This window comes from Zingiber officinale, chromosome 6B (genome assembly GCF_018446385.1).
Source record: "Zingiber officinale cultivar Zhangliang chromosome 6B, Zo_v1.1, whole genome shotgun sequence".
NCBI classification, from domain to species: domain Eukaryota; kingdom Viridiplantae; phylum Streptophyta; class Magnoliopsida; order Zingiberales; family Zingiberaceae; genus Zingiber; species Zingiber officinale.
The window spans coordinates 58848623-58874208 of record NC_055996.1 but is presented as its reverse complement, the minus strand read 5'-3'; the positions used below and the strand labels follow the sequence as shown (position 1 = coordinate 58874208).

The following is a 25586-nucleotide window of genomic DNA, read 5'->3' as shown; positions in this document are numbered from 1 at the left end:
TGACGGCAAGAATAGCCCAGGACATCATACCAAATCGGCAGTTTGTAAAAACCTTGATGTCAAAGTTTTTGCCGATACGAGGATACAGTTCCATGCCCTGAACAAGAAAAAAAAAATTGTCCACAAACTGTATAAATTGCAGCTACATTGATAGGAAAAATTAGGCTGAAAAGCATTGCCAAGTAATTCATTTGTTCATTATAGAAGGATATTAATACATGAGATACAACTTGCATAATAACAACACATAGCTAGAAAAAACTAGCATGAAGAAAGGCACAAACCAAATGGTTGAGCAAAAGGAAGTCCAACAATATCAACAAGAGGTAAGATCCTCATGTGGTTTTAATGGCAATTATTTAAAAGCAAAGAATAACCTATTCCACCTAAGGTTTCCTCTGCCAGAACCTCATATTAGTGAATATACTTCTCCGTACAAGAAAATTGAACAAGCAGTGTGAGGCAAGTGTTTATTGTATAGCCAGAAATCAAACTTTACTGATAAAAAGAGGAGAATTTCAATTCTGTCACAAATAAGGTTATTCATTTGTACCAAACATAAATATTTAACTAATTTTTTTTAAGGAAATTGCATTTTCCAATGCAATTTGATCTCATGGTACTCCTTTTACGACTAAAACCCTCAATACCAAAACATGTTATAGCACAATTCCCCATGGAAATATCTAGAGCATTAACTACTAGTCTTGGGTAGTTCTGCTCCCTGGTGTTGGCTAATGATTGAGACTTAACTATTCAGCAAAACAAATCACAGAGTGATTTTCCTGTTTAAGTCTGTGATCAAGAGCATATATTACTTTCTATACTAAAAAAGAAAATGAATGAGGCTACATTGAATTTATGACATTTGACTTTAGCAAATAGACGTGCTTTTTTAATGTTTGTTGAGGATAAACATGCACAGTTAAGAAGCAAAAGAGAATCAATTGGTTAAAGAGACAACCAGAAGAAAGTAAGACTGCTACATATTCTACAAAGTACACTTACATACACAAATATAGTTTAATCTATATGCAGATTGGAGAAATCTCATGTAACCATTAGTACAGAGAATGGAAATGCAAGAATAGAGTGCACCCATGCAAACATAATTGTAATATGTAAAAATAGTGATACATCTGGGAACAAGTAACAGATAAAATCCTTCACTATCAAATATAGCTAATAAAAGTTTAAGCATTGGCACATAACCTGCCATGATTAGGTAACAGTGATTAAAAGTAAGTGCAGACCGTCTTTGTTTGACTGAAGCTGCATCATCCTAAAGATGATGATGCATGAGCAAATGAAGGTCTTACTGAATGGTTTCAACACTCATCTAATTATCAGAAGAATAAAGTTGACCATATTATCATGTACCTGCTGCAATGGTTTCTCTCCCTGGCCAACTTTAGCACCAGAGGAGTGCACGTCAGGAGCACTAGCTAAACCCAATCTCGACTTATGGAGTAGAACTCTATTTTTCAAATTGTGTATCTATTTATGACCATATCAAAATGAAATATTAATAATTATACTGTCCCAAGTAAAAAAAGGTTATTAGAAAAAATATGAGAGGACGACCAGGATCACCGAAATGCAAAATCATCACATCATATATATACCACTTTCTGTATATAGGGACACTTGAAGAAATACTAAAAGAGTAAGCCATGTCATATAGAAGAAAATCTTAAGGGGATAACAAACAAGAATTTTGTAAAGCAATTCTTCAGGTACAAGAGGTTGTCATCTAACAATTCACAGAGGGATCAATCCAAAATTGGAAGTCCTGCATAATCCGCAAAATACTACTGATTCAATCCAACTACTATTAATTTTGGATCACAGATTAACATACCAAGAGTTGTTTGACATATGTTTGGCAAGCATCTTTTAGGAAAATGAAATAGAAGGACCAGATCTTAAACATAGGACAGAAGCTTGAAGTAGATGGCAATATAGAATGTCAGAGACACCACAGCACACGTATGCTGCCAGAACAAGAATATGCCAAAGCTTCTTTCACACCATAATTCCTCAAGCTAGAAATGGCTCCCAACAATATAGCACTTGGTGCAGTATACTGCAACAAAAGCACAAAGCGGTACATCTGGTCTCCTTCAATCAAAAGATGCACTTTAGCAGCTAAAGTCATTTCTTTATCAGTGATCGCTTTTCGATTTCATATGCTTGCTTTCCTATTTCATATCCCTTCTCCACACTACTCAAAACTGCCATCTCAAATCTTCGACCCAATAGTCAATAGATATGTTCCACGATTCCGTACCATCTAGGAGAGCCAATTAAGTAGAACTGCGTGCACGACCAGTTTACCTATTTCGGCCTCACATCATCAGCCATGAAACAAAGAAGCCCACTACAAGCAAGAAACAAGGATCACCGAAATGAAACCAAGATAAATATGAGAGGGAAGAGAGTTCGACCTGATTCAAGGATGGATCTGATATCATCGACGGAGGGGTTGGGGTTGCCGCCGAGGACGACCAGGAGATAAGCCGCCACAATTTTCATCTTCGCTTCGAGATTTGCAGACGACGATGTCGCTGTTGCAAGGTCTCGGACCTCTCGGTGATGAGTGCGTAGAATGAGGTGGGTCGGCTTAATTCCAATTTGTATCTTATCAAAACCCTAGGGTTGGGTCAGCGGAGGGAGGGCAGCGGAATGCAGGAGTAGGGGTGGGAGACGCAGCGGCGGCGGCGGCTAGGGGAAAGTTGGTCTTGGCCTTGGAACCACGGAACGCGCGAGCGACGGAGTCGTAGGCCAGAGCGGCAGCCTCGGCCGAGTCGAAGGTTCCGAGCCACACCCTGACCTTCTTCCAGGGGTCCCTGATCTCGGCCACGAACCGCCCCCACGGCCGCTTCCGCACGTCGCGGAACCGCGTCTCCGCTACTGTCGTCGCCGGCTCCACCAGAACTCGGCCTTTCTTCATCTGGCCAACAGATCGACGGAATGAAAAGGAACAAAAGAAGGGGGAAGAGGGAGCGAGAAATGGGATCAAAGGAAGAGGAGAAACCCAAGGCGAGGAGATAAATTGGCTGGTTGCTTCATCCAAGGCGAGGAGAAACCCAAAAAAAAAGGGCGCTAAGAAAGTCCGCCAGAATTTTGGTTCATAGACACCGATTTTAAAAACCGCGATTAAAATCGGTGTCTATTAATGAAAAAAAGGCGCTCATAGACATCGGCTAAAAAAACCGATGTCTATTAGCGAAAATCTGCGCTCATAGACACCGGTTTTTGGAAAAACCGGTGTAAAATACTCAAAGACATCGGTTTTTACTTAAAACTGTTGTTGTTCCACTGATGTCTATGAGCGATTTTGTTGTAGTGCAGGTACAAAATCTTCTAAACATACTTAAATTAACTTTCATAAAAATGGAAAGGTTTAGAACCCCATGCTAAGCGAAGAAATACACTTAGGCCCCTCCTAATCCAGTTTCACCATTGGGTCTTATGTTAATGGGACATTTAACAAATTTTCACCATGTCCAACCTAAGAGAACCAAGGAAAGAAGAACAACCACCAAATCAGCCCTCTCCCCATTTGATCACAACAATACAAATCTGATAAGTTAAACTAATAAGCTTTCCCTCAACATTATAAACCATCCATAAGCCGAAAGAATCATGGAAGGCAACAATCTTAAATGACACAAGTCACCCTCTACCAAATATGTCACAAAAGTGTTAGGGTCGTCTGGTGCTAGAGGGAGGATGAATAGCTCATCACGCATCTCGTGGCTTGCTTCTTGGTGATGATATGCAGCAAAATGAACAAGAAACAAAACTTACAATGCTAACAGAAGGATTTACATGGTATCCACCTCAAGATGAGGTGACTAATCTAAGGATCCACACACATGAGCACTCTCCACTAAGAAAATACTCCTTCTCAGTAACTACCGGAGGTGGAGAAACCTCGTACAACACTCACACATACAACACTCAACACAAGAAGAAAAATACAATGAATACAAGTGTAAAACCCTCTCTTCTTGCTTGTTGTTTGTTGTTGCCTCTTGAATCTTGGAAGTGCACCAGCACTTGTCCCCAAGAGCCTCCAGGAACTGGCTATGAGCGTCGAGGAACAACGTGTGAAGATCAGGAGAAGTGTTGTGGAGAAGAAGCTCACCAACGACTAGATACCTTGTGCTCCTAAGGCTCCCAATCGATTGGGCATGCTCCCAATTGAATGTCACGTTATATCTGCGCCATCCCAGTCGTCCATCGCTCACTTCCTATGCAACGGTCGAATCCCAATCGATCGACTGATCGATTAGGGAGGTCTGAATTGATCGATCGATCAATTCAGAGAGCCGCTGTGCTCATTGCAAAAAATCCGGAATCGATTGACCAATCGATTCTGTCTGCCTCGCATTCTTGAAAAAAATTGAGCTCAATCGATCGGCTAATCAATTGGTAGCTTTCAATCGATCAACTGATCGATTTAGAAGCTTACTATTCACTCAAAAACTCTCCCAATTGATTGGGAAAGTTTTGATCGATTACCCAATCGATCAAGATAGTTTCTGCATCAAATTACATCAACCAATTGCTTGGCTGATCGATTGACCCCTCCAATCAATTTTCCAATCGATTGACAAGTAGAAAATTGTGTAGATCTTGAAACAAGTTTCGTTTCGCATCTGAGATCACCTCATTCCGATATACGAGTCAAAAGTTATGACCTTCGAAAGTTTACTACTCCAAACTTCCTAGTACCATGCCAACTCCCTATTGGACTTACGACCACTAAGTATTCGGTCAACTTTTAACCCATCTGGACTTTCTCTTTGCCAACTTCTCATCGGACTTCTAATCACCAAGTGCGATCCTCCTTGACCCACTTAGATTTATCGTCTCATGCCAAGTGTCCAGTCCCCCATGACCCACTTGGATTTCCTTCCACTAGATACCCGATCACGCTTGACCCATCAAGATTTCCTTGTGCCAAGTATCCGGTCAATCCTTTGACCTACTTGGACTTCTCAATACCAGGTGTCCGATCAACGTTGACCCTCCTAGATTTCCATGTGTCTGGCTTTACTCATCAGATCTTTCCATCTGCCTAGCTTCGTCACTCACTAAGACTTCCCATCTGCTTGGCTTGACTCACCAGGACTTTCACCCAGCTTCACTCATTAGGGTTTTCACCTGGCTTCACTCACTAGGATTTTTTTCTGCCTAGTTTCACTCACCAGGACTTTCACCTAGCTTCACTCATTAGGATTTTCACCTGCCTTCACTCACCAGGACTTTCACACTGTCCAACCTTCAGTTAGGACTTTCCCAGTCAAGTATCTGGTTAACGTTGACCTACTTGACTCTTCTTCACACCAATCTAGTGAAACCTGTTGGAGGATCGGTGGCTGGCTAGAAGGGGGGTTGAATGGACGGCACCCCCAAATAATCGCTTCCTACGTATTCGTTAGTGCGCAAGCGGAAATACAAATACTAATAACGAATACAAAAGCTAATGACAAAGAAAAGAACAAGCAAACCAATGCACGTCGATGTAACGTGGTTCGGAGATGATGCTCCTACTCCACGGCTGTCCATAAGGTGGACGATCCCGATCCTTCGGTGGATTAGCCCCTGGCAAACTCCGGCTACTCAAGCAACTCCTTGTGGGTGGAGAAACCTCACCACAACATCAACCAAGAACACTTGGACACAAGAGACCTTGAGCACTTTGGTGACTACTAATTAGGCTTTAACCAAGTCTAATTTCATCGCCTTGGCCGGCCATACCAAGCTCCTTCTTATAGAGCTTGGAACAAATCAGAACCTGATTTGCCCGTTACCAGTCGACTGGTCCTTGCACCAGTCTCTACCAGTCGACTGCTCCAGTGCACTAGTCGACTGCTACAGTGACCAATCGATTGCTACAGTGCCGTTAACTGCTACAGTCCCCATTGACTGCTACAGTGCCCTCGTTGACTGCTACATTTCCCCCCTTTGACCCTCACGACTCACTTGACTCTTCTTTGCAGCCTTGACCTCTTGCCTTCAAGCCTACTTCCTTTGGCTCTCGTCCCTCGGATGCATCCAAGCCAATGGCTTGTCTCCAATGCCATCCTTCGCGTATGCCTCGAAGTTGCTTCCCTCGGCCCTTGTCTTTGCTGCCTTGTCCACGGTCCCTCGGATGCTCCATCCTTCACCGGACCCGAAGTCATCAACCTGAGTCACATGTGTCACCTGCAGTCCTGCACAACTCAAGTACACATATCAAATAACAAGGGTAAACCTAACTTAAACCCTTTGCCCAAACACCAAAACACATGGTCCCATGGACCATTGGGATTGCTCCAACAATCTCCCCCTTTTTGGTGTTTGCCAATACGTTTAAGTTAGGGAAAACAAATAGCAAATAAACATGCTAATACAATGGACTTACGATGCCAAGGCTACACACTTGGACTTACTCCGCCGAATGGACTTACGTTGCCAAGGCTACACACTTGGCAACCGCCGAATCAAAATGCAAACATGCATTGAAACCTATCATAAGGCTCCCCCTACACCTACGCACCCCATTGAGCTAGGATTTTATCACAGGGTTTTTTAAGAACCTATCCCAAGGCTCCCCCTACACCTATGCTCCCCATTGAGCTAGGATTTTATCACAGGGCTTTTTAAGAACCTATCCCAAGTCTCCCCCTACGCAAAGGAACTTAAGGTTTTCCCAATTAAACCTTACTTCTCCCCCTTTGCCTAACATCCAAAAAGTTCTCCAACAATATCCCAATTGATGAAAATTTATCATCCAAACTGACCCTAAACTCATGTATTTATCCCCCATGGATCCCATACATCTAAACGAGTTGACATGGTCAAGATCAGCGCTGAAAAACACTTTCAGGCTGGTATCAGTCGACTGCCCCAAGTGCCAGTCGACTGCCCCCTTCGACACAACCTTACAGAAGCATTCTGTGGTCGAAATCTACTGTTACCAGTCGATTGGTATCATCACCAGTCGACTGGTATCGACAATGAGCTTACAGAGACATTCTGTGCTCAAAAATACTGTTACCAGTCGACTGGTATCTGCACCAGTCGACTGGTACCCTATTTCTGAAAAAATCAGCCTTTTCAGACCAACTTCAGAAATGCACCAGTAATTCCCTAGACCTCAAAAAATTCTCAAATTTTGTGGAGAGGTCTATTGTACCCTTGTCTACTTGGGAAAAATACATTACAAAATGTATCTATCACCAATCCCAAGATTGACACAAAATCCAAAACTAGCTAAATAGTTCAATTGAACCTTGACCTAAAGTCCTAGTTTTGGCTTCCTTTTGATGTATTTGCCCATACCAACCCACAATGCATCCCTAGCATTGGTTTATATGGCATCTATACATCCAAAACCAGATATCATGCAATATAACCCCAAATGTCATATTTCTTGCATGAAACATAACCCAATTGTGCCAAAACCCTAGGTTTAAGACTCAAGTCCGTCTCCAAACCATTTGGCACACTCCATGGCTCCTCTAGACTCCCAAGTAGTACCCACCTGAGATCCATTGGCCATGGGTCTCAATTTGACTCTTTGAGCTCCCCCTAGAGCTCTTAACCTTAGCCACCTCCCTAGGTGACTCATCTATTGTGGCTACACCACAATGATGTCCCTTAGAAGATCTCTTTATCTTCTTGACCTTGGATACATCATCCTTGCCATAATCATATGCAACCCTAGCATATTTCTTTTTATTGGCCTTGGATGGCTCTCCCTTGCCCTTATCATGTGCCACCCTAGCACATGGTCTCCTTTTGACCTTGGAGGGACTAGATCGGTATCCCAAACCCGATCTATCATTGTTGGATTTTTGGCTACCCAACACCATACTTAATCCCTTAGATCCAACATTGAATCTCTTAAGGAATTGTTCTAACTTATCAAGCTTTCCCCTTAAAGCTTGATTCTCCTTCTCTAGGTTCCTAACCCTAGAGTTAATTTGTCCACCTTGGACATTCCTAGACCTACCCTTCCTAGGCATGTGTCTCCCCTTCTTGGGATTAATGCCTTGGTTCTCCATTACCTTCTTCTCCTTAGGTAATGAGAATTTAACGTGTCTAGGTCTATCATGTATAGGTCTTTCATGCATAGATTTCCTAGGGTTATGATCTACATTTACCCTATTCCGATCATGATATCTGAAACCAAAATTTTACATGGGCATATAATGATTAACATTATTTTTCCTAGCATTCATGGAGGAGTTTAAATTTGAATTAACCTTCAAGTTAGGGTATACCTCCCTTACCCTTGAAGCTCCCCCTTGACTTGAGCTTTTCTTCTTCTTCTCTTTCTCCCATTTCTTTAATTGCGTAAGCTTCTTGATCTCCCTCTTCTTAGGGCATTTTGTGTGGTAATGTCCCTTCTCCCCACACGTGAAGCATATGATACGCATCCTTTTTCCTTGGGTTTCTTTATTCCTACAACCCTTGTTAGTGTTTAAATTAACTTGAACGGGTTTAGGATTTACCTTCTTCTTACCCATAGGACATCTATTCTTGTAGTGTCCCTTCTCATTGCACCCGAAGCATATTATATGGTCTTTTGACTTCACTTCGGTGAAGGTGCTTGCTAGGTTGATTTCCAAGACTTCTTCTTCTTCTTCGCTTGTCTTGGATTGTTCTTCAACCTTTGAGGATGTCTCCTCATCCACACTAGTGGATGGCATTTCTTCATCCTTCTCCTCTTTCTCCTCGGAAGTTGAGTGCTCTTCACCTTCCGATTGCTCCTCCTCTACTTGAGCTTCTTCATCCGTTTCTTCGGATTTTTCTTCTTTTTGTGTAGGCATAGGTTCTTCCCATTGAGCCTTCTTTATCTTGCTCCACAAATCGTGAGCATTCTCATATTTACCTACAAGGCTCATTACGTCATTAGGCAAAATATCAATTAATATAGATATTACCTTATCGTTTGCCTTTAACCGAGAGGTTTGCTCCTCCGTCCAATGTCGTGGTCGGAGCTTCTTCCCTTTCTTGTCCTTCGGGACTTCAAACGGCTCTTTGACCACCATCATGGTATTCCAATCCGTGTTAAAGAAGACCTCCATCTTCATCATCCAATATGTGATGTCCCATAAGCCTCTACCTTCGAACTTTGGCGGATCTATCAAGCCGGTCATCTTCTTGTATTTGCTCTTCTCGGCGATTAGTCCGGTGAAGTGCGACCTTTGCTCTGATACCACTTGTTGGAGGATCGGTGGTCGGCTAGAAGGGGGGTTGAATGGACGGCACCCCCAAATAATCGCTACCTACGTATTCGTTAGTGCGCAAGCGGAAATACAAATACTAATAACGAATACAAAAGCTAATGACAAAGAAAAGAACAAGCAAACCAATGCACGTCGATGTAACGTGGTTCGGAGATGATGCTCCTACTCCACGGCTGTCCGTAAGGTGGACGATCCCGATCCTTCGGTGGATTAGCCCTCGGCAAACTCCGGCGACTCAAGCAACTCCTTGTGGGTGGAGAAACCTCACCACAACACCAACCAAGAACACTTGGACACAAGAGACCTTGAGCACTTTGGTGACTACTAATTAGGCTTTAACCAAGTCTAATTTCGTCGCCTTGGCCGGCCATACCAAGCTCCATCTTATAGAGCTTGGAACAAATCAGAACCTAATTTGCCCATTACCAGTCGACTGGTCCTTGCACCAGTCGACTGATGCCAGCCCAACGGCTCTCCAACGGCTATCTACCAGTCGACTAGTCCTAGTACCAGTCGACTGATCCCAGCCATTTCGGGCACAAAACCTCTCTATGCTCACCCCCAGTCGACTGGTTCCAGTACCAGTCGACTGGTACAACCCTAAACTTAAGGTTTCCCATCCCGAGTACATTTCTCTCGCACTCGGACCCTCACGACTCACTTGACTCTTCTTTGCAGCCTTGACCTCTTGCCTTCAAGCCTACTTCCTTTGGCTCTCGTCCCTCGGATGCATCCAAGCCCGCGGCTTGTCTCCAATGCCATCCTTCGCGTATGCCTCGAAGTTGCTTCCCTCGGCCCTTGTCTTTGCTACCTTGTCCATGGTCCCTCGGATGCTCCATCCTTCACCTGACCCGAAGCCGTCAACCTGAGTCACATGTGTCACCTGCAGTCCTGCACAACTCAAGTACACATATCAAATAACAAGGGTAAACCTAACTTAAACCCTTTGCCCAAACACCAAAACACATGGTCCCATGGACCATTGGGATTGCTCCAACAAAACCCTGACCAGAGGGGAATTACATCAATAATCTCTCCAATTGGACAATTGCACCTGCAATCTCCACGTATTGTCAAACATCGAAACTCAAACATCAAGACTGAGGTTTGAGCTAACTCAAGCCTAGTTAACCTAGTCAACCTTGACCCATGGGATATTATACCAACAATCTCCCCTTTTTTGATGTTTGACAATACTTTTAAGTTAGGCTAATCCATAGCCTCAACTTATTCCTCATGCCAAAGCATGAATGAGGGTTTCCTTCATTTTCTCCCTTTCGTAGATGGCAAACTCCCTCTTAAGGTAATGAAGGCATAGTACAGACCCTGCATTCTCCCCCTAACTTTCCTAGAGGGGCAAAGACCTAACTTAAACCCTACATTCTCCCTCTATTGGTAAAACTCTCCCCCTAAAGAGTTACCCAACGTTGTTCACAACCTCACATGTTGTTCACAACACCACGATAAAGGTCTCATACCCTTCATTGTATCAAATGCTCCCCCTTGAGCATTAATCCTCTTCACAATGCTTATCCTAACGCATTCATCATTCCAACAATGAAGGTCTCATACCCTTCACTGTATCAAATGCTCACCCTTGAGCATTAATATACGTTATAATGCTCATCCTAGAGCATCCATAACTCAACAATGAAGATATACATTCTCCATTATTTTTCAATGCTCAACCTTGAGCATTTTTCCAAATGAAGGATTTACCACCTTCAATGATTTCGGAAAAATATTTTCATATTTAAAAGAGTAGCTCCCCCTAAAAACATGCTTCAAACTTCTGTCATTGCACCAATAATGATTTGGAATCCCTAAACCTTTAGGAAATCCAAAATTAGAAGTTTTGAGGTTCAAAAATTCAATATTGAAACTAAACCTCAACCTAAACTTCTACTTAATCTTATTTAACCAATCCATCTTTATTTTCATCACTCGTTAGTAGATGTCATTGTCCTTAGTTGCAAGGAAATTAAAATAATACATGATGATTTATGACATACATCAAAATAGAAATAGTTTTCAAAAGAAAATATACTATAGCTACATGATGCATGTATGTCATGCCATGGTATTTTTGTTATTTTTCATAATAATCATGAATGTAAAATATGATGTCATGGCATATAATGAGCAAACAATTATGGCAATGTACATAAATAAAATATACCTAGATAAACTATCTAAATATCCTTAATCCTTAGCTAAATCTAAAATTAAGCCTAGATTGCCTCTATTTCCTTCAAGAAAATGTCAAAACCAAACTTGGCATTTCTTTTACTCTTGATTGATTGTGTCAATTTAAATTAAGTTAAATTTCTCAAATTTTGCATATTTTACTTTTCCAAAGAGTAAACAATAAGTCCTTTTTCATTTTTAAAGGTTAGCAATAACTTTGAAATGCTTTCCAAGTGCCAACTTCATCAAGGTTGGGTTAACTACTCTTCCAATTAGAGTTAACACTCTTTAGCCCATCTAAGGGGTAGAGAAAATGCTCCTAAGAATTCAACACCTATTGGTGCTCCTTGGATGCTCTAGGTACTCACTAGGAATAACTTCCCTAGATACCTTCCTAATGACCTTTTTAGGCTTCTTAAAAGTCTTGGTCACATCGACTAAGTCAACTTTAGGGATTGCCTCCCTTGCAACATTCTTAGTGACTTTCTTAGACTTCTTAGAGGTATTAGTCACATTTGTTGTAGCAAAGATACTCGTAGGGATAACTTCCCTTGTATCCTTAACTTGACTCCTAGACCTAGGGTTGGTCCCATAACTATATGGAACTCTATGATAAGAAGGGGCATCCTTCTTAGTTTTGGGTTTGTATCCCAAACCTCTATGGCCATAAGATGGTTTTTGTGTTCCTATCCCTAGGTTATGCTCATTTTCCCCCTTAAGAATATTTTTCATTCTTTTTAGGGTCTTTTCAATTTTATCAAGCCTTGACCTCAAGGCTTGGTTTTCCAACCTTAAGTCCTTAGATTTAGATTTTTCTTGAAATCCTTGAGCATTTCTATTTCTTGGGTTTGTATCTACTATCCTTAGTGTTCTTGCCCAAGTAGTTATCTACCTTCCTAACCTTAGGTGAGGTAGTTTTAGCATGATAGGCAACATAATTTTCCTTAATTCTATCATGCCTCCTATTTTTATGAAAAATAGCATTGAAATGATATAAATTTGAACTAGCATACTTAATAATACCTTGGATTTTACCTTGGAAGCTCCCCCTTTACTTGTGCTTCATCCTTTGACTTTGACCGACTTCTTTCCCTTTGGACATTGGCTTCAATAATGTCCTTTTTGATGACACAAGAAATACACAATGTGTTCCTTGCTCTTCTTTGTTGTGGGGGTGGTCTCCTTGAGCTTCTCCTTGCCCTTTTATGTCAACTGACTCTTTTTCTTGGTCAACTTAGGGCATTTTCTCTTGTACTGCCCATGTTCCCTACACTCAAAGCATATAATATGATTTTTATTTTTAATTGAACTAGTTATACCTTCACGCGTAGGGATGACCCTTGATCCTCCATTTGATTTTGCTTGTGTTGTGGAGGTTGCCCCATCTTCTTCTTCACTTGACCCGGAAGTAGAAGCTTCTCCTTCTTCTTGGTCCAGTGTCAACGAATGCCTCTCCCCCTCAATCCTAGAGGTGGAGGCTTTTTCATCTTCATCTTGTACATGAAACAAAGAGTATGCTCCCTCTTTGCCCTTTTTGTTGCATTCCTTTGAAGATGAAGCTTCTTGGACTTCTTCTTCGAATGTTGAGCATCTCTCAACCTCCACGTCCTCTTCTTCTTCCTCTTATTCCAATGAGTCTCCCTATTTGGATTCCTCTTGTGTTTGTACAGTGGAGGGGATCTTATGAACCTTCGCCAATTTACTCCAAAGTTCTTTGGCATCTTCAAACTCTCCAATTTAGCTCAAGATGTTGCTAGGCAACAAATTGACCAATAACTTGGCCACCTTGTCATTTTCCTCGCTCCTTTAAATTTGCTCTTGACTTCATTTGCTCTTCTTGAGGATTTTGTCTTTTGAATTTTTTGGAGCTTCAAAGCCTTCCATTAGACCAAACCATTGCTCTATCTCCATCATGAGGAAATTTTTAATTTTTTATTTCTAAGAATCGAAGCTTGTTGATGTGTATGATGAAGGCACCCTTATGTCGAATCCGAGTCCATCTTAGAATTGCATCTTGAAGTTGAGCTCATAATGAATTCTTTAACTTGATGAATTTTGCTCCAACTTCTTCACCCTCTAGCCTTTTTGCCCCTCCGGGGATGATTCCGGTGAAGAGCAACCTCGCTCTGATACCACTTGTTAGAGTCGTTTGGTGCTAGAGGGGGGGTGAATAGCTTGTCACGCGTCTTATTGCTTGATTCTTGGTGATGATATGCAGCGGAATGAATAAGAAACAAAATTTACAATGCTAACACAAGGATTTACTCGATATCCACCTCAAGATGACGTGACTAATCCAAGGATCCACACACATGAGCACTCTTCACTAAGAAAATACTCCTTCTCGGTAACTATCGGAGGTGGAGAAACCTCATACAACACTCACACATACAACACTCAACACAAGAAGAAAAATACAATGAATACAAGTGTAAAACTCTCTCTTCTTGCTTACTTGTTGCTTGTTGTTGCCTCTTGAACCTTGGAAGTACACCAACACTTGTCCCTAAGAGCCTCCAAGAACTAGCTGTGAGCGTCGAGGAACAACGTGTGAAGATCGGGAGAAGTGTTGCAGAGAAGAAGCTCGCCAACGACTATATACCTCGCGCTCCTAGGGCTCTCAATCGATTGGGCATGCTCCCAATTGATTGTCACGTCAGATCTATACCATCCCAGCCATCCATCACTCGCTTCTTATGCAATGGTCAAATCCCAATTGATCAGTTGATCGATTGGGGAGGCCTGAATCGATCGACCGATCGATTCAAAGCGCCTCTTTACTCTTTGCAGGAAATTCGAAATCGATTGACCAATCGATTCCGTCTGCCTCGCGTTCTCACGACAAAAACTGAGCCCAATCGATTGACAACTTTCAATCAATCAACTGATTGATTTAGAAGCTCACTGTTCACTCAAAAACTCTTCCAATCGATTGACCAATCGATTGAGGAAGTTTTGATCGATTAACCAATCGATCAAGACAGTTTTTGCACCAAATCGCGTCAACCAATCGATTGGCTGATCGATTGACCCCCCTGCAATTGATTGACCAATTGATTGGCAAGTAAAAAAATATGTACAGCTTGAAACAAGATTCATTTTGCATCTGAGATCACCTCATTCTGATATTTGAGTCAAAAGTTATAGCCTTCGGAAGTTTACTACGTCCGAACTTCCTAGTTCCATGCCAACTCCCTATTGGACTTATTATCCCTAAGTGTTCAGTCAACTTTTGACCCATCTGGACTTTCTCTTTGCCAACTTCTCGTTGGACTTCTGATCACCAAGTGCGGTCCTCCTTGACCCACTTAGATTTACCGTCTCGTGTCAAGTGTCCGGTCCTCCATGACCCACTTAGACTTCCTTTCACCAGATATCCGATCACCCTTGACCCATCTGGATTTCCTTGTGCCAAGTTTTCTGGTCAATCCTTTGACCTACTTGGACTTCTCAATACCAGGTGTCTGGTCAACCTTGGCCCTCCTGGATTTCCACGTGCCTGACTTCACTTACCAGGTCTTTCCATCTGTCTAGCTTCACTCACTATAACTTCGCATCTGCCTGGCTTCACTTACCAGGACTTTCACCTAGCTTCACTCACTAGGGTTTTTACCTGGCTTCACTCACCGAGATTTATCTCTACCTAGTTTCACTCACCAAAACTTTTGCCTAGCTTCACTCACTAGGATTTTTCACCTGGCTTCACTCACCAGGACTTTCACACTACCCAACCTTCAGTTAGGACTTCCCCAGTCAAGTATCTGGTCATCCTTGACCACTTGACTCTTCTTCACACCAATCTAGTCAAACCTTAACTAGAGGAGAATTGCATCAGCAATCTTCCCAATCGGACGATTGCACCGGCAATCTCCACATATTGTCAAACATCGAAACCCAAACATCAAGACTGAGGCTTGAGCCAACTCAAGCCTAGTCAACCTGGTCAACCTTGACCCATGGGATATTGCACCAACAATCTCCCCCTTTTTAATGTTTGGCGATACCTCAACATTATAAATTATCCATAAGCTGAAAGAATCATGGAAGGCAACAATCTTAAATGACACAAGTCACCCTCTACCAAATATGTCACAAAAATACCCAACTAACATGATTAAGCAAGCACAAGTTGAAATCACAGCAGGAACTCACTAAATAAAATCTGAAATACCAAGCTATCATGATTAAGCTAGCACTCATTGAAATCATCAGCGGGAAATCATAGTATCAAATCTGAAATGACAAGAAAACATGATTAAGCAAACACGCATTGAAATCATCGTAGGAATCACAAAAATCCTTCGGAAAATAGGGTATGACTTAAAAGATATTCTTCTTTCCCAAGTTTTTTTCCTTCATTTAACCCCAAGATCTCAGTCAAACCATCAACTCAGTAGCAAACGAAAACCAAGCATCCAAATCCATCAGGACTCAATAGAAAATCACCCACTCCACTCGAAGGTACCTACCCTCTTACCCCACAGCTTCATGATTAACAAAAGAAATATGAATAATGCTTGCCTTTCCTTCAGGATGGAGGAGCAATCAGGTTTTGAAACGTGATCGAACCTTCCATTCCCACTAGCGAAGCACCTTTCCTTTCCCTATTGGTGTCGCCGTCGGGAACCCTAGGCCAAAGGAGATCGCGCCGCTGTCAGGAGCTCTTGCTTAGGAGAAATCGTGTTGGCGACGATGAAGAGAGGAGAAGATGAGGGTGGAGGCGACAATGAGGTCGGGAGGTGAGGAAATGATAGGAAAAGAGAGAACTTAGGGTTTTTCCCTAGGTCCCTTAAATAAAACTTTAGCTTAATTAATTCAATCAACTCTCATCTTAATTGATATTCCAAACGGCTTTATCAATGCCTAATAGATTTATTCCCATAAACATGTCCTACGAGTTCGCTTTAAATCCTAAAAAAAAATTCAAAAATTTATAGAATTGTTTTATAAGTTAATTCCTTAATTAACATCTATTATTTTATTTTAACCTGACTTGAGAGACCTTACATAAAAGATATGTATGGTACAACTATTAATGTGATGAAGTCTATTGATTTCATTTTTATTTTGCATTTGATGCACAAAATTATGGGGGTCACAAATTTGCTTTGTCATGACTTGCAACAAAAATCTTTTAATATCGTAAATGCAATGAATTTTGGCCTTAACGACTAAAGCACTTCTCCTAATATTGAGAAATGATGGTTTTGATAATTTTGTTTTGTGTGTCAAATCATTTCACATAAGATTGGATGTTGAGATGACTACTCATTATAAGCATTAATTCTAGTCGTTCATGCTAGCAACATGATACCATCATAGTTGAGCATTAGTTTCATTATGATATATTTAAAACTGCAATATATTTTCAATTGGAAGTGTTAAACTCTTGATTTAACGATGAGATAGTAGAACTTCTTATGCTTAGCTCTACTTTGGATCCAAAAGATAATTTTAAATGGCTCAACATTAATAAGATTATACTCTCGCTGGGAAGTATTATTTTGAGGACTTCACTAAATAGGTAATGCACCATTTGAGGTGTTAGCTACAACATCTGAGTTTAATGTAGTTTGTCATGAGAATTTTCAGAAAATCTCCACTATCTCATAATAGTGACGAGGGTTATTTGAAATAAAAAAAATTACAATACTATAATTTGACCAATAAGTTAATCCGTCTAATTTTAACTTTGCTTATTTCCACGGTGACTACATAGCGTGCATTTATGGCTATGAAACATATTAAAACAATTCTTCGTAATAGAATGGGAGAGAACTTTCTAACAAAAATTTATGATTATCTACATTGAGAGAGATCTTGCTTCAAGTATTTACTCGGATTCTATAATTTATGAATATTATACTTTGAAGAATCATGAATCACAACTACATTAGTATGTATATGTCTATATGAAAGAAATGTTTAATTTGATCATCAACATTTAATGATTGGTTTTAGAGATATTCATTTTATTTGAAGTTCATTAATTTCTTAGAGGATGATAGAGATAAAAATTATTACATTGTCAAAGTTTTTGTCGAAAGTTTTTTAATCTTACGAGCTCTAAACTAAAATATTGAAGATCATGTTAATGAGAAGCTTTTTGAGATTACAATAAATAGTGAATGGGCATCTTATGGTTTTATTTGTTAAGTAATATTTTATTTTAGTTTAAAAAAAATAGTCTGGATAGACTATATTTGTTCACCATTGATTAGAACTTGTTGACGCAATAGCTGAGAGGTGGTCCAGAATAATCAACAGTTGCAATGATAGCTAATTTTTACCAACTTGAACAAGTATGGCAAAGGCTGCACCATGTTATAAAGAGTAGAGATTGAAGAATAATTTGATGATTTTATTAGTGCAACTCATGGAGTTTATTTTTACAAGTTGTCCAAATAATAAAAAAATTAAATATGACAAACAATTATAATAATTATATTAATAGCAATAAATATGATAAACTTTGAAATATTATCATTTGTTATTAATTTGTGCTGATCTAATTATGATGTCAATTAATGTAAATCTTGATTGATTGAAATCAATTTGAGATTGTTATCCTTGATTGTTATTCTTAGTATCATTACCTCCAATAAACTCAATTGGAGTACCTAGACATTAAGTTTGATTACCAACTTATTAAAATAATGTCTAGATAATAGCTTGATAAATATATTTTTAATTAAATCATTTGTAGAGATGTAAGAAACTGAAAGTTATCGAGTTGTCACATGTTTATGGATAAAATGAAAATTAATTTTCATATGCTTGGTACAAGCATGAAAAACTAGATTTACGACAAGGTATATCACTCCTTGTCACACCAGAGTTTGGGTGTAGTGGCTATAGAAAGATGTAATTCTGAAAGAAGATATTGTAGTCAAATAATTTTTGATGTCACATTAGTTATAACATTATATTCAGCTTCAGTGCTTGTGTAAAATACGATACCCCAAATATTAATTAAATAATAAGGTTAAATAAAGAAATAACCTTAACGAAATTTTTCAGAATTTTTAGAATTTTTTTGAAAATTTTTCAGAGGTCGTATGGTGTAGATTATGGGGATAAATATTGGGATTAGGGGAAGCCTATTTAGGCTACCCCATTGAACGAGGAAAAGTTATATTTTTTTTTTCCTTTTCTTTTTCTTTTTCTTCTCCCCTCACTCGACGCTGTGCCCGACTCTTCTTTTCTTCTCCTTCTTCCTCCCCGAGCCCGATCCCCTTCCTCTTCCTCTTCCCCTTCCCCTTTGGTCCCGCGACGCTGAAGCCCTCTCCTCGTCCCCGAGCCCGATCATCTTTCCCTCGGCCAAGGGGAATCCTCAAGCCGAATCCCTTTCCGACGCCTCCTTCCCCTCCGATCCGTTCATCTCCTCGCGCCAAGCAGAACCGAGTCGTGCCCTAGATCTATCTCTCGCCGTCACATTCGACCACTGGACCGGGTTACTTCAGCGATGTCGTACCCTATCCATCCTCACCGCCCTTTTTCTTTCTCTCCCGATCTCTCTGTGCACTGCTGCCGACCACCACGGACACACGCCAATAGCCACGGCCGAGAGAGAGAGCCCTAGGTGTCACCCTCTTCCCGCACGGAGTAGCGCCGATGCCGCAAATCGAAGACAGCCAAGTGTTTGAATTCTCTGTTCGTCGTGCCCTAGTTCTTGATCCTTGATCGTCGGGGGTATTCGGTTGCTCCGACGTGAACTGGTAGGTAGGTGTTCTGCCCTAGATTTTTGATTTGGGTATTAAGCCTCTGTGTGGTGTTGACTTGAGATTATTTTCGGAAGGCAGTGGTTTCCTTCGGTTCCGACCATCCCATTGCCGATAGCTTATAGCTAACATCGCTGGATCATAAGAGTACTCAACATTTCCAGCGGCCAGCAGTACCCACTACTCTTACACACCGAGCTCTATTGCCACCATAGAGGTAATGAGTTTAACCTTAGTAGAGGATTTGTGTATTAGATCTAATCTAGATGTTAATTTAGAGGAATTATGTTCGAGGTCAGGGCTTTAACGAGTCTGGTCATTGTTCCCACCGCTGATTATTCCAGTCGTGAGTCAACAGGGAAGCCTCCGACTTGGGGTAGGTTTGGAAATGGTTTATGTTTAACCTTACCTAATGTGATGATTAAATGGGTTGATGCTATGGTTCCCTTATCAAATCATTTGGTCCGAATGGTGGGATGATTAGAGTAATGGAGCTAACCCTAGTTGATCAATGAATTAGATTTAGTTGGAGATTTGATTTACCTAATTAATTTATGTAATTAGCTAAATCTGTATATCATGCATTGCGGGACTTTAATTCGAGACGACATCTCGATGTGGGGTCTATTTCGGATACGAATTACTGTTAAAGGCGGGTACCTTGACTTATCTCTTGTGATATGTCATGTTGATATGCGTAATAGGTTATAGCCTTTAGTAATAATTATGTTTATCATTGCTTAGGTATGTCACTATATGATACCCGTTGCATGCTTTCATCTGTTCTGCATTTATGATTTATTATATATTGCCATGATTATTTCTGATCATAGAGGTAGTGGCATACCAAGTCCTGTGATACACTGGACTAGACATTTACCATATCTGACTCGTGTACCTAGATCTAATTATTTGATACATTTATTTTTGGTACATATTTTATGGAGATAGACATGGTCAGGATTTGCATGCTTAGTGTCATGCACCATCTTGCATGATTGCATGTTGTGCGATTAATAGCTTCATTATTATTGAGCACATCACTAGTTACATGGATCTGCACACACAACCACTTATGGGTTAGTGATTTTTATTCAGGCAGAGTGTGTTGCAGTAGGTTGCTCTATCAGTACTCCGCTGGTCCACTCATGGGTAGTGTGACTGCAACGTGGTAGCACGTCAGGGATCCCTCCTCTGGACTGGCTCAGGGAGATGAGAGCATTGAGCTCCCCCACTTATGATTTGGGGTAGGAGGATAGGTGTACTCCGACAGCATCCTGTCCACTTGGTCACTCATCAGGAGCAGTGATGGCAGAGTGCACAGTTGTTATAGACTTACCCACTTAGTCTCACCATCGTGTGTGAGATGGCTAACTGGTGTCAAGGATGACCATTACATGTCATTGGCATCATATGCATGACTGCATTTATTGCTTGTGTTTGCTGCATTTTATGTGCTGCATATTGGATGGATGTATATGTTTGACATGCATACAGGGACATGTTACTTTTGGTCTGACGACCTTATTATTCTGATAGGAGGTCCTAGTGAGTACAACTTCTCCTTTTCTTTCAGTTATGCATTTTTTCATTACTCCAAGAGACTGTACACATATTTATTTCTATTGGTTATTTCATATTATGCATGTTAGCCCGATACCCGCTGAGGATTTGACTCACCCCATTGATATTACCAATTCAGGTTGATGCTGTCAAGAGATTCCAGTCGCTAGTCCCCCACCACTTTGCTTTGCGATGATTTTCTACTCTTTGGACTTTTGGTTCCTTGTTATGTATTTATATATATACTTGTGATGTAGGATTGTACTCGAGGATCTTTTATCGAGTATTAGTCTACTACTTGTGTTTTCCGCTGCGATGGTTTCTCTGTTGTGCTTTGCGTTTTCTATCGTAGTAGTGGTGTAGGTTGTTTTCAAATAAACTGCGTGGTTGTGTCAGCTAGAGGCTGAGATTATATAAACTGCGTGAGTATTTGTTTATTTCATTATATATGTTCCGGTCATGTTGGCCGAGGTATGTGTGGCCATAAGGGCAATGTATATAAGTCTCAGATTGTCACCCGTACAGGGGAGATGCTGCCAAAATTTTTTTCTGGCAAGGACTACTTGGGGCGTGACAATATGTTTGGTATCAGAGACAAGTTTATGATGTCTGTCTATTACATGTTATGTCTTTCATGTTTTAGAATTTCAAGTTAATCTGATACTAATATTTTTGGTATCGGAGCGAGGTTGACGTGTTTTGTTTGTTTTTCATGTTTTGGATTTTCAAATTAATCTAATACCAATATTTTTGGTATCAGAGCAAGGTATACAATACTTACTTTTCATTTTGGATTTTTTTTAAGTTAATCTGATACCAATATTTTTGGTATCAAAGTAAGGTATACGATACTTGCTTTTCGTTTTAGATTTTTTTGAGTTAATCTGATACCAATTTATTTGGTATCAAAGCCCAGGTTATTCAAGTAATCTGGGTATTTTCGAATTTGTACAGATTTCCTTCGATTTTCTCGTTTCAGAGTTCCGAGGTCATAAATGGGGACTGGACAGCGACAGAACATCTCCTGGCGGCAAAAAGGTCAAATGTAAATTTTTATAATTTTGATACTTGTAGTAATATCTGGGTCATAATTTAACATATATGAGGCGAAATGCAAGTGTTCCCATGCCGAGGCGTGGTTCAGGACGTCCACGCAAGAGGACATTGGAATCCCTGGCGACGGAGTCACCAGAGATGTCTGCTGGGGTCGAGCCTGTCGGTCAGGGTCAGACTCTATATGGTACTGCGGGCACGTCGGGCTCTCAGACCCCGATGGTTTCAGAGGTACCTACCTTGACCGTACCCGTCGTACACACTCCTACGGTATGATATAAATCTAGAATAATGGACCATGCATTCATTTGGGTATGTTTGGTACGGGCTTGTACCTGTACTATTCCATAAGGATAACCGGTTGGACTTCCTAAAAAAAAATCCTTTTCTTCTTGTATTAGATTCCACCATTCATTCCTTTTCTTTCCCTACCCTTTCTTACCTCCTCTACAACACACTTACATGAGTTATGTGATTCCTCTTCCTTTGCCTAGTTCTCCTCCTCCTACGTCTAGGGTTGGTGATTAGTACAATCACTAAAATTCAGTGGCTTCCTCCACTTAGAGTTGTGCTAGGGACCAATACTAGCACCTCGGACACTTGAAATGTCTCATTCTGATAGTGGATTGAAAACCTATCTTCGTTAGGAGCAAAAGAAATGCATTTTAGCAGACCCTTACCAAGTTAAATTTCAGCATCGATATTTAATTCATTGAGCATGGTAGGGCAGAGACTGGATGAATTCACGCGGTTACCAGAAAGGATACGTAGCGGGACAACGAATCCTTTTTCCGCGGTATGGTTTTACTCTATGCATTATCCGCTGATATGCTGATAGATACTGGTAGCTCGCATTCCTTTATTTCCCGTGCCTTCATGAGGGACATTGGTAGACTACCTACTCTTAAACCGCGGCGACTGACTATCTCCCTACCTACTCTTAAACCGTGGCGACTGACTATCTCCCTAACTTCTGGTGATACATTCGACGTCACTCAGGAGGTCAGAGGTTGCCCGTTAGACTTTGGCAACATGATACTCATGTTTTATTTACTAGTACTGGAAATAGTCAAGTTCGATATTATCCTTAGCATGGAATAACTGTCTACATATCATGCCACGGTTGATTGCCAGATGAGGGTGGTCACATTCTGACCTTCAAACCAACCATCATGGGATTTCACTAGCATTAGGGACGATGACATATCGATCATTTCTACGATGTAGGCTCAGAAGTTGTTGTCACATGGTTGTCTGGGATTTCTTTTGTCTTTGATTAATACTGACGACAGTAGTAGTACTCAGCTCTCAGACGTTATAGTGGTTCGAGAGTATCCGGATGTATTTCCAGATGAGTTACCAGGCTTGCCTCCCAGAAGGCAAGTGGAATTTGCTATTGAGCTGATTTCGGGAACCACGCCGACATCGAAAGCTCCATACTATATAACACCGAAGGAGTTGGATAAGCTAAAGGTTCAACTCCAGGAGTTATTGGATAGGGGATTTATTCGCCCTAGTGTTTCTCCATGGGGTTCTCCGGTATTATTTGTCAAGAAAAAGGATGGTACTTTGAGGTTTTGCATTGATTATAGATAGCTGAATACAGTGACCGTCAGGAATAAGTACCCTTTACCACAGATCGAGGATTTGTTAGATCAGCTCAGATGTACATCAGTACGTATATTCTAAGATTGATCTATAGTCCGGATATCATCAGCTAAGAGTTAAAGAATCTGATATTCAGAAGATAGCATTCCATACTAGATATGGACATTATGAATTGTTGGTAATGTCATTTGGGCTTACCAATGCTCCAGCGATGTTTATGGATTTGATGAACCACATTTTATGGAGTATCTAGATTAGTTCGTTGTCATTTTCATCGATGACATTTTGATCTACTCGCGTTCCGAGGAGGAGCATGCACAGCATCTTCGCATAGTTTTGGAAACTCTTCGACGACATCGTCTATACGCGAAGTTTAGCAAGTGTGCTTTTTGGCTATCCTCAGTTGGTTTTCTGGGTCACGTAGTTTCCAGTCGAGGTATTTCAGTAGACCCTCAGAAGATCGAGACTGTCACCAATTGGGAGCAGCCGAAATCAGTTCAAGAGATCCGAAGTTTCTTGGGATTGGCCGGATACTACAGACGTTTTGTCGAGGGTTTCTCGTGTATTGCTATGCCGCTGATATGCCTGACAAGGAAAGACGTGAAGTTCATGTGGTCCAAGGCTTGTGAGACCAGTTTTTACGACTGAAGCGGAGATTAGTGTTGGCACCAATTTTGGCTTTACCTTCTAGAGAGGACGGCTTCGTACTCTACACCAATGCATCTCTTCAGGGTTTTAGTGCTGTTTTGAGACAGTATGGCAGGGTAGTCTTTTATGCTTCTCGTCAGTTGAAAGAGTATGAGAAGAACTACCCAGTACATGATTTGGAGCTAGCCGTCATTATATTTGCTTCAAAGATTTGGCAGCATCACCTTTATGGTATTACTTCTGAGATTCTCACTGATCATAAGAGTCTCAAATACCTTTTCACTCAGAAGGAACTTAATCTCTGATAGAGGAAATGGATGGAGTTCCTGAAGGATTACGACTATACTATTAGCTACCACCCGGGGAAAGCTAATGTGGTTGCCGATGCACTTAGCAGGAAGTCTAGAGGGACTTTAGCTTGCCACCGAGTTGTGGTCACGGACTTGATTCAGGGTTTCTCTGAGTTGGGCCTTGAGAAGCAGGGATGGATGGAGTAGGGTATTCTAGTTACCATGGTTGCTCAGTCGTCGATCAGGATGAGGATACGAGAGGCCCATGCCGGTGATCAACACTTACAGTCCATTGGCAGCTAGATAGCTTCCGGGCAGCAGACAAAGTTCACCCGTGATGACGCGGGTATTATATATTTCCGAGGTCGATTATGCGTACCTCCATCTCACCCGGTTAGGGAGGAGCTACTTCAGGAGGCTCATTGCTCTCGATTTATGATCCACCCAAGAGGAACCTGCATGTATCGAGATTTGAGGCGTTTCTATTGGTGGAACAGCATGAAGAAAGACATCGTGAACTTGCAGCTAGATGTCTTGTCTATTAGCAGGTGAAGGATGTGCACCAGAGACCTGCCGGATTACTTCAGAGTATTCCGATTCCAGAGTGGAAATGGGAGCACATCACTATGGATTTTGTGGTGGGATTGCCTAGGACACGACGAGGCTATGATACGATTTGGGTAATCGTTGATCGATTAACTAAATCCATACACTTCCTAGCGATTCGGAAGACCGACTCTCTGGACCGATTAGCAGAGCTATATTGTAGAGAGGTCATCAAATTACATGGTGTTCCTATGAGTATTATATCAGATAAAGACCCACGGTTCACATCCCGATTTTGGCAGAGTCTGCAGCAAGCCTTGGGCACATAGCTCAGGTTCAGTACAGCTTTCCATCCGCAGACAGATGGTAGTCAGAGCAGACCATTCAAACTCTAGAGCACTTGATGAGGTCTTGTGTTATGGATTTTGGAGGCAGTTAGGAGGACCGCTCGCCATTGGTAGAGTTCGCCTACAACAACAACTATCATTCGGCTATCCAGATGGCACCGTTTGAAGCCTTGTATGGTAGGCCTTGTCGGACACCCACCCTCTGGGAGGAGGTTGAGGAGGCCCGGCTGTTAGGACCTCAGAGAGCTCAACAGGAGGCAGAGTTGGTCCGCACTATTAGACGGAGGATGTCAGAGACGCAGGATCGCCAGAAGAGTTATGCTGATCGGAGACGTAGACCCCTAGAGTTCTCTACTGGCGACCATGTGTTCT

General features: G+C 41.2%; 1 protein-coding gene across 1 annotated transcript; it reads right to left on the bottom strand.

Moving 5' to 3' along the window:
• Positions 1-2644: 2644 nt before the first annotated feature.
• Positions 2645-2953, bottom strand: LOC121991011 (ethylene-responsive transcription factor 3-like). Its single transcript, XM_042545042.1, has one exon. It carries the CDS (start codon positions 2951-2953, stop codon positions 2645-2647), a length of 309 nt encoding a protein of 102 aa, XP_042400976.1.
• Positions 2954-25586: the final 22633 nt, after the last annotated feature.

Excerpts from the sequence above, each read along its gene's own strand:
- LOC121991011 (XM_042545042.1), bottom strand. The coding sequence starts at position 2,953 with ATGAAGAAAGGCCGAGTTCTGGTGGAGCCGGCGACGACAGTAGCGGAG.